The sequence below is a fragment of the Beta vulgaris genome, chromosome 4, assembly GCF_026745355.1.
Source record: "Beta vulgaris subsp. vulgaris cultivar EL10 chromosome 4, EL10.2, whole genome shotgun sequence".
NCBI lineage: Eukaryota > Viridiplantae > Streptophyta > Magnoliopsida > Caryophyllales > Amaranthaceae > Beta > Beta vulgaris.
In genome coordinates this window covers 21868052-21878787 of record NC_079205.1, presented here as the reverse complement: position 1 = coordinate 21878787, position 10736 = coordinate 21868052, and the positions used below count along the sequence as shown (strand labels likewise).

At 32.7% G+C, this 10736-nt stretch overlaps 1 protein-coding gene across 1 annotated transcript; it reads right to left on the bottom strand.

Moving 5' to 3' along the window:
* Positions 1–244: 244 nt before the first annotated feature.
* Positions 245–1935, bottom strand: LOC104893596 (uncharacterized). Its single transcript, XM_057393994.1, has 3 exons — positions 1219–1935; positions 971–1137; positions 245–836 (listed from the first exon to the last, which is right to left on the bottom strand). The coding sequence occupies exons 1-3, from the start codon at positions 1933–1935 to the stop codon at positions 245–247; spliced, it is 1476 nt and encodes a 491-aa protein (XP_057249977.1).
* Positions 1936–10736: the final 8801 nt, after the last annotated feature.

Genomic DNA, 10736 nt, shown 5'->3' with positions numbered 1-10736 from the left:
TCTTCACATAACCCTTATATGTTTTCATTTGTCTCTCGAAAGGGTATTGATTTCTTAAATACACCAGCCCACAAAATCTAACCTCTCTCACTAAATGTACGGTCAGATGAATCATGACATCAAAAAATGATGGAGGGAAGTACATTTCCAATTGGCACAAAATCACAACAATTTGACTTTCTAAATCATCCAAGTCTTTAGGATCAATGACTTTGCTGTAGATTGCATTAAAAAAGAACATAACCTAGTTATGAACTCGAACATTTTTAGGCAGAATACCACGAATTGCCACTGGTAACAATTGTTGCATTAAAACATGGCAATCATAAGATTTTAGGCCCATAAGTTTCAAGTTTTGCATAGAAACAAGACTACTGAAGTTTGAAGAGTAACCTTGAGGCACTTTCACTCCAGCCAAACACTCACAAAACTGAATTTTCTCCTTTCTTGACAGTGTATAAGCAGCTAGGGGTAAAAAATTTCTAGATCCTTTCAAAATGGGATGAAGTTCAGTTCTAATATTCATTTCCTTCAAGTCATCTCTAGCATTAGGGCCGTCCTTTGTCTTTCCAGGGATATTCAGTAAGGTACCAATAAGACTATCACATACATTCTTTTCGATATGCATTATATCTAAAGAATGTCTAACAAACAAGAGTCTCCAATAAGGCAAGCTCCACAAATTAGAACACTTCTTATAGCCCTGTGTTGGCAGTTCTTTTTTGTTTCCTTTCCCAAATGTGATCTGCATATCTTTTATCTTTGCAAACACATCTTCACTCGTTGACACCTTTGGACGTCTTTCAAACATTTGTTTCCCATCAAATGCCTTCTTTCTCCATCGATAAATATGATCAAATGGCAAAAATGGACGATGTCCAAAAAAAACATTCTTTTTGATGCTTTTAGTCGTATTCCCTTGAAACCATCCTCGCATAGGGGACAAGGTGCCTTCCCTTTCACGGTATACCCCGAAAGATTTCCATATGCTGGATAATCTTGAATAGTGCAGAATAACATTGCCCTCAAATTGAACTTTTCCTGGCGATGTGCATCAAAAACCTCAACACCTCTCTCCCACTGAATCTTCAAATTATCAATAAGAGGTTGCAAGTAAATGTCAATGTCACTTCCAGGCTATTTTGGTCCAGAAATTAGCAATGATAACATCATGTACTTTTTTTTCATGCACAAGGAAGGAGACAAGTTATAAGTAACCAAAATAACTGGCCAAGTACTATATGTGCTACTAAGGGAGCCGAATGGGTTCATACCATCTGTAGATAGTGCAAGGCGTAGGTTACGTTCATCTTTCTTAAAATCAGGAAACGTTTCATCAATAAACCTCCACTGCGGGGAATCAGCTGGGTGTCTCATTAACCCATCCTTCGTACGACCATTATGATGCCATGTTAACTTCTCTGCATCCCTTGGATTTGAAAACATACGTCGAAACCTTGGTATTATTGGGAAATACCATAAAACCTTAGCCGGTATTCCTACCTTTTTCTTATATCGTGATGTATTGCACACGGGACAATCGTCTAATGATTCATACTCATTACGATATAGAATGCAATCATTAGGGCAAGCATGGATCTTCTCGTAGCGCAATCCCATAGTAGATAATATCTTTTTTGCCTCATAAGTACAACCTGGAAGAACATTATCCTCTGGAAGCATGTCTTTCACCGCTTCAAGTAACAGAGTAAAACTTGCATCACTCCAACCACCACCTACTTTCAAGTTATACAACTTGAGTACAGATGATAATCTTGTGTACTTGGTGCAACCGTTGTACAAAGGCTTCTCAGAATCACTTAACAAGGTCTCAAACATAGCAGGATTACCATCAAAATTTTCCTCAACAACATGTATCATGTCCTCCAACCTATCACCCTCATTACTATCATAACCTTCACTAACATCATCCATAAATAGAGTTTTTTCCTTAGCTTCACCATGAAAAATCCAACGGGTGTATGTTCTATCAAAGGCCCATTTACTCAAATGATTTAGTATCTCATCAACTCTCTTATGCAACAAATTATGGCACATAAAAAAGGACAAGGAAATCTATCATTTCCTCCACCATTCTTCACAGCAAAATTTATAAATTCCTTCACTCCAGCAATATACATCGGGTCACCGGGTTTTGTCATGGTAATCCAACTACGATCCATTTCTACATATCACATGTGCAGATAAACATGTATTTACATGATTACGAAATAAGAAGTTGCACTCAACAATCCATATCTTTAGTCTTTCTCATCCAAAAAAAAACACGTGCTAGAAAGCAATATAAAACACAGTTCAATATAATAATAACCTAAACTTTAAACAAGATATCCTCTTCTCAGTTTGGTTATTCTGTAATTTTAACTTATCAATACTCCTTCGTGAATTCCTAAAGACAGAAAGGAGACTGCAAGGTGACCTAGGAGTTGTGACTGGTTGTTCAAGGGACTCCAGTACTTGACCAATTTATCTTTACTTAATAACAGACAAATCATAGGATTATTATTACTGATGTGAACTTATTGTAATAATAGTGAAATTACCAATGTATCACTGCCGCCTTTGTAAATCTGGTGCTCTTCCTGTTAATGTTATAAGCTCTCACAGCAGTCTCCCCTACCACAACTCGTAATTGTTTTATTGAAACGGCGAAGAGTAGACAGGGTTCATGCCTTGAGATACTCGCGTTACTCTCTAAAACTTTACTATATTTTTTCCATATTAGTTCAAACACTTATCATGGATGATAGAACATAACTTTAACTTCTAAGAGATGAGTTGTTGAGTGGTTACTTACTGTTATTTTCTTAAAACAAAATAGATGTGTTAATCGATAGCAGAGTAATTATCATCACAGCTCTTGGAATCTTTTCATGTTGTATATGTAAATAATTTTTAATTCAGGATACAATTTAATTTATAATGAAAATCTATAAACAAATTAAACAAGAATTTCGATCAAAACATATATATTTCAATTACCCTAACAAAAAAAATTGGAGGGCGAGATGAATTGGGTTCAACTAGTTTAATACCTCGATACTGGCGGACGAATTACGTCGCTATGGCGTGGTGGTGTCGCTGGGGCGTGGTGGTGGTAATCGAACAAGACTCCACTGGCAGACGAAATCAAGAGACCGACGAAGACGTAATTGGACGACAAACCCGACTCCACTGGCAGACGAATTGGCCGGCAAGGTTACGCGACGGTTTCCGGCGATTGAATTTTGGCGCAATTTTCAGGCGGGTGGTGCAGTATTGTTCTATCGTGTTAGTGCATGTTTGCTGAGGAAGATGACGCACGCTTTTGGCCTTTTTTGTTTTACTGGCTTTCAATGCAAATTAAAATGATGGAGTAAGTAAATTAAAGGTAAATTAAGTAATTAAAGAATAGTATATTTAGGGTTTTACTTTTTTAAAATAGAGATATAAGAGGTAACTAACTTTTAGTGGATATAGATGTGGGTGTGTTGATTTTTTTTTAATTATTAGTAATTAGTAATATTAGTTATTATATACTTGAAATTACGTACAGGAATATATGAAAAAAAAATATAAAATCAAAATGATCACTTAATAGGAATAAGTGGTTTCTTTAATATTAAATTTTTTGACAAGGTTCAAAAAGACCACCTTTTTAAAGGAGAGGTCTCATTTATCATGTCATAACAGACCACCTATGGAACAAATTAGGTTTTTTTGGCTAAATAATCACTCATGTCATTAAAGAGGTCTCTCAAAGGTGATACTTTTGCCCATATTTGTAGTAGTGATTGTTTAGGAGGCCCACCAGGTCGCCACAACGGTAAAACATGGGCCTTTAGGGTTTCTATGTGGTTTTATTTCTCTTCAATGCTATATTAAAAAAAAAAAAATCTTACTAGTTACCAGCAAATTCTGTTTACCAAATCTAACCTGTGGTCATGGTATGAAGAATTTTATTTGTTTTTACTTGTCATACCATCATCAGTGACAGTAGATAAGGCACATACCATTGCTAAAGACAACATGCTTGCTTACGATGATATGAGCAACAGTAAAGTTGCATATAAGGAAATCTAAAAATTTTAATACTTCTATATTACAATCAAGTCAAAAGTCTATCAGAGAAAAGAATTGAAGCTACATTTTATTCAGGTGATGATTTGCGCCAATACAGAGCACATATACGCTAGACTTATCAACAAGGTTGAAGTCCTTATATTTTATGTTTACTTGTTTTAATGTTCTTCCGGAGCTTGACACGATGTTATCATGTTTCTGTGTCTTTCATGTTTTTGCTTTTATATTTTATTTCAAAAACAAATTTGGATCAGTCTGTGACTTGAATCAGATAAAAATAGTTTTCTGCAATATGGATTGAGGACTTGTTTTATTTAACTTATTTTAACCTATTTAAAATCTTATAAAATAAGATAAGATAAGATAAATAAGATGTTCTTTTAACTTATATAAGATAAATCAAGATAAGATAAAATAAGATAAGACAAAATAAGTTGAATCGAACAAATATTAAAACAAGCAATATCGTTTACTCTTTTCCAGGAAGGAGCAAAGCGAGATCTTTTGTTAGAGAGGGCCAATGACTAAAATTTTTTGTTCATATTCTAATACAGTAATACCCACAATCAATTAATTAATATTAAAAAATTAACTATCCATCAAAAATAGAACTATAGCGTGCTTGGTTTAAAATGTTTTAACTTTTGATTATCTCAAATCGATTCTTCTTTTAGGACATTTCTTTTCAGAATCGTCGTTTCCCTTAATTTAGTACTTGTTTGTTATCATAATTTGTTTCTAGTTTCAGTTTTATTCAAAATCAAAAATAAAAATATGAAATCTAGAAAAAAGTAGTTTCAAGTTTTCTTTTGTCAGTTTTTAAAATTGACATCTATAGTATTAGTATCATTAAATTTAAGTTGATTATACTCCTTATATCATATAACTTTTATATTTATAAAACCAAAAAAATGAAAACAGACAATAATGCCGAATGAGTTCTTAATTGCTAAATTAATTAATTAGTAAAATCTTCCATGAATTTACTTAATTTAAGAAAAAGAACATTTTAAGAGTATCATGGGTTATAAATAAGGGATTCATAGTTCCATCTTGGTGATACCATTTCTAATTCAGATAATTGAAAGTTGATGTCTTTGCTTTTACAGAGAACCAGCGTTATATGTACGCAATGCGTGCAAAATTATATACATTTCTGCATAAAATTACAGTAGGTGACAATTATTGGAAGGAGAAGAGGAAGAAAATTATAGAAGGGATAGGAAGAATCGATAATTCTCCCTTCCCTCTTCTCTTATAAAATAGAGATTTTTAAGCAAAATTGATATATTGTTTTTATGGGGTTCATTGTCCCTCTTTTTTCTTTCTAGAATAGAGATATGCCATAGTTAAAACTAACAGTGTGCAATTCGTTGTCACCATTTAAAGAAGCAAAATATGAACAATTAAACACTAATATCCATCATTGTTGTCCAAAATTTTAGTCCCTCTCTAAAACCTAAAGAACCGTAATTCCTTTTTAGCCGCGAGGGGTTGCCATCATCATCTGTCTGATGATGGTAAGCCCTGAAATCTTTCTTTAGTTCCTAATTTTTTTAATTGTTTAGTTTTTAATAATCATTCTTCTTCTCTTTATGAGATTTTTCTTCATAATTTTTTGATTTGTTTTGTGCTTTAGTGAGAGTTTGGAGTATGACTTTCTTCTATTCCCTTATGTAAGATTCGAATTTGGTCATTGCAGTTTGTTTAGAAGTTTTATCTCTTTGATTGTTTGTCTACCGAGTAATGAAGATCTAAGGTTTCATAATCACTGTAAGTATATAAAGGACCAGATAAGTATTTTTGCCGAATGAATTATACATCAGTAGATCTTAAGCCAAATTAGTGCTAACTCACAGATTGTATTGCTTCATATTAATTTTTTTTATTAAGGCTATTGTTGATCAAATCTGCGACATAATTAGTTCTAAGGTATTAAGTATTTATGCTGGAATTTCAGATTTCTTATAAAATATATTTTGAGTGCCTTCTGGCTTTCTATTTTACACATCAGTGGATCTTAAGCCGAATTAGTACTGACACACAAATTGCATTATTTTATATGAAGTTTTTTTTTTATTAAGACTGTTGTTGATCGTAGCTGCGATGTAATTAGTTCTAAGATATGATGTATTTGTATTGGCATTTTAGATTTCTTAAGAACTATTGTTTGAATTTCGTCTGGCTTTCTATGATCGATAAAACCTTATTTCTGAAAGAAAAAATTGACATCCATTGAAGTTTGACTTGAATAGTAAAAGTAATCATACGCGGTTAGTTAACTCACTTGTCCTCACATCACAAAGAAACAAAAGTAATAGCTCTCGTCCTCTCTTTTATGGCCACGTTTGTTCAGCGTTTGGTGCACTTAGGCTAACGAACTTAGTAGGTATGATCTTTCATAACTTTTGAAATTTTTTATGTTTTTGTCTCTATTAGATTGCACATTACAAAATTGTGCCTAACTGTGAGAGGAGAAGGAAGGGAAAGGTGAGGTTGTTTTAAATCAGTTAAATTTGCCCCCCACTAGTTAACTGATGATTGAGGTTTGAAATCAAGGAACCTGTCTCTCTCGGAGCATGGTTAGAAGTTAGAACTAAAGTTCTTAGAATCCAACTTTCGGTTTATAAAGTTACGTCAAATTACAGTGGGACCATGCTTTGCCTTTCGCTTCCTCGGTTGGTTTATAGGCCAGATTAAATGAAAACGTTTAAAAGCCTTACTGATGGAAATAAATTGACTACTCTTCTTAGTGCGAACTGCCAATTAGAGCGGGCAAAATATGATCCAAATCGCCAATATAATTCGAACTCAATCTATTAATAATAGATTGGGTTGAAATTTTGAACCCGTTTAATTAGATGGGTTGATTAGTTCCAACATATTTAATTAAATAGGTTGGATAAGTTCAAAATTACAACCCAATTTTAACCCGTTTAACCCATTTATGCAAACAACCTAAAAACCCCAACTCATCTCACAGCTAAAAGAATTAGACTAGCTCATATAGAATGTTAAAAGTAAAAATCCTAACTCATTACAGTTAATGTTGAACAATTGATTATGGAGTTGTAATGGTGTTCATTTTAAACAATAGTTGGGTTGATTTTGAACAACTCTGTTCATTTTGACAATATCTAGCATAAGATTTTGTAATGGCTTAATGCTAAGTTGTTGATACTGTTAATTTGTAACATACTCTATTGTTGTTTTATTTTTTTCTGGAAAAAACACGAAAAAATTAAACGGGTCGATATGAAGGTTGACACGTTTATCATAAGGATGGGTTGGATTGTAATTCAATTCCCAACCCGTTTAAGTTAACGGGTCGGATTGGTTTATGGGGATCTCAACCCATTAACCCGCCAACACAACCTGATCTTGACCCAACCCGACCCATTGCCAGCCCTACTGCCAAGACTAGATTTTTATTACCCATTTGTTCAATTTATTTGACCGGCTATAACAATTCTTAATTTTGAGAAAAAACATACTCTATGTTATTATAGAAAAAGGTTAAATCTCACTAATTGATTTAAACTAAATATCTATAATTATTGGTTTTAGAAACATAATAGTATCTATGATAATGATGAACAGATTTGAAAATATAGCAGACTTGTTTTTTCTCCTAATCATGCAACCTTTTATGAGACATCTATTATTCTGACATATTTTTGAAATTTTAATTTATTTATTTCCTTTTAGTATTTTTTTTATACACAGAAAGTTATATCATTGTGAAAATGTTGTTAAGTTTTCTCAATTAAAATTTGTAATTATCTATGTTTTATATAATTAATTAATGGATAGGTACGTAAAGCTATTAGTTGATTTTTAATCATATCGGTTTTTATAGCAATTAGAAAACAATGGAACTTATGAGCATTGTAAATCTATCAAAATGAAGTCCAAAAATCAGTGTAAGAGGTTGTGAGACGTCATAATTTAACACATTTGTCGCAACACCTAAGTTGTAGTGTCGATCACCATTTCATAATTTAGGTATTAAAAAGATCAAAATATATTTATAGTGTTTTATTAAAAGAACGATGAGCTGGTTTTCAAAAAAATACTATAAACACTAATTAGGTAAAGTAAATTGAATTTAGCTTTCAATATAGACTTGGAATAACTATACTTTTAGCACCATTGGAAACAGTTTGAAAATTAATTTGAATTAAAATTCATTAGTAATTTGCAATTTAAAATCTATTTTAGTTTATTGGCTACTTTTTATTTTCATCCTCTCTTTATACAAAGCAAATTCATTTCCACAGGTACTGGAAAAAGCATGTCTTATGGACACTTTTTGACCCATTTTGCAACGCCAAAAAGCGCCATGGAATTTTCTTTTGACATTGCCAAAATGTGTCACGTTAATTGAGTCGGTACATCGTGACGCCTAAAAGTGTCGCCATTATCGACACCTAACAAAGTCTTTGATTAGTGCGTATCGAACGCAATTTTTGGACTCCTTTTAGCTCATTTTGATCCTCTTTCTCTCCTTTTTTCCCTCTTTTGTTCTCCTTTTCTCCTTCTATTTCATTCACTTGATCATTCTTGAACATATTGATCCCCTGCTAGATTTTTAGACTTTTTTGACCGAATTTCTAGTACACTTGCTTTTATCCTATTTTTCCAAGTTCTTAATATAGGTGGAACTACCTAAATTGACTAGGATTTGTAGAGTTCTAAAAGTAAGCAATGAAAACAGAGCACACGTTAAGAAATGGTGGCGCTTGCACCATGCCTCATGTCCGCTCGCACAAAGAAGCACATTGCACAATAGAATCTTGTTCAATGACTTTCAAATGGACATAACTTTCGTACTATAAATTAGACGAAGGTAATTACTTTCAGGTGAAAGCTTGTTTCGATAGATTTCCAATGACTGGTCATAACCTTAATTTTGAGTTAAAATGAAAGAGTTATGCGCGTTTTAAGTTGAATTGTCCGACCAGAGCAGAATAGTTGGTGTGCCCGCACCAGCTCTGAGGTGCACTTGTACCACTTAGGTGCACCCACACCTATGACAAAGGTGTGCCCGCACCTACAAAGATGGATGTATATTGGAGAACAGAAGAAATGGTGCCCCTGCACCATTTGAATAACAAGAGTTATGCGCGCTTTGAAGCAATGTTTGTTTTAATAACAAGAGTTGTTTAGCTTTGGCCTGATGCTTTTTTCTATGTTTTGGGAGACTATTATTAGGGCTTACATTAGAGCGAAAAACAACTTTTTTTTTTCAAAGATTTGAGATTCTAGATAATAGTTTGTGATTCCTGCACATTGAAAGTACTTTTTAATTCAATCAGTTTAAAAGTTTTCAGTATTTATTCTCTCTTTTGATTGTTATTCCTTGTTCTTCCATATTATTAGATTTCATTTATTTATTGCATATTTTTATTAGAATTATTATTAGTTAATCATGTTTGTCCTTAGATTAGTTTAAGAATTCATGTTTTTATGCTTACAATTCACGATTAGTGAGTAGTCTCCTATCTAGGGTTAGGGTGAAAGTATGGATTAGGGTTCAAATGTATTATTAATGTGATTGTGATGATCTAAAGATCACTATGCATTGATCTTGGTGTTTTGAGGCCATAGGATAGATACTGATCATATTTATGCTTTGGTATTTTGATTTCAAATATTCTTAATCAAATTTTGAACTCTTTTATAAACCCCATAAATCAACTTAATTTATAGGCCAAGATATTGGGTAGAAATTAAGGGAATTCTTTATTAGGGATTTTCCGTCCTTGTTGAATCTCATCATTAATTGACTAAAGACCATTCGAGAGAGGATTTAGTTGATTGATTAAGTGATTATTCTTGAGGACCATTCGAGACAGGACTCAAGTGTTTTAGAGGAAAACTGAACGTTGCATTATTGTCGCCTTCGAATCACAATTGCATTAATAATCGTTGTCCACTTTGATCCATACTAGTAACCTTAACTCTAGTGTCTTCCTATTTGATATTTCATCTCGTGTTATTTGCTAGTTCTTTGATAATAGTTAGTTTAGTTGTTACCAAATCATTTTTAGACCCCCCAAAAAATCCCTCAATTAGGTAATCTAGACTTCAAGGATTTTAATCAATCACATTTTCCCTATGGATCGACCCTTGACTTGACTTTACTACGTTCCTAGTAATTGATTGTTAGATTTTCATAAAAAAAATTTAAAAAGTGATATTCGGTGCCTTAATGACACACTAAAAATTTCTAATCAATCTCCCATTCCATTGTCGCTTAAAATCGTCTCCATTGAAGAAGACTTACGTACAACACCTTACCGCGTCTAAATCTAGATGCTTATGGTGCCGTGAAAAAAAAAGTTGGCTTCAAAATTTAATATATATTTTAGCAAATTTTGTAAATTTCAATCCTAATTTTTCGGTTACATGACATATATATATATATATATATATATATATATATATATATATATATATATATATATATATATATATATACATTCCAAAAACTTGATGAAGCTGCAAGAAGCGGAGTTACAAAAGTAATTAGTTGATATAATTAGGAACATTTGTGAGGAACAAGAAAAAAGCTGGAATAAAGAAGTTCCTACGATTAGGAACATAGTAGTTTCTAATTCGAGGAATCAATGTTAAGACTATTTAGTTGG

What these genes read in the sequence shown, in the direction of transcription:
- LOC104893596 (XM_057393994.1), bottom strand. Translation starts at nt 1,935, where the DNA reads ATGGATGATGTTAGTGAAGGTTATGATAGTAATGAGGGTGATAGGTTG. An exon ending in GTACTTGGCCAGTTATTTTG is followed by an intron (nt 1,138 to 1,218) that starts GTTACTTATAAC and finishes GGACCAAAATAG; the next exon opens with CCTGGAAGTGACATTGACAT. An exon ending in GCATATGGAAATCTTTCGGG is followed by an intron (nt 837 to 970) that starts GTATACCGTGAA and finishes TTATCGATGGAG; the next exon opens with AAAGAAGGCATTTGATGGGA.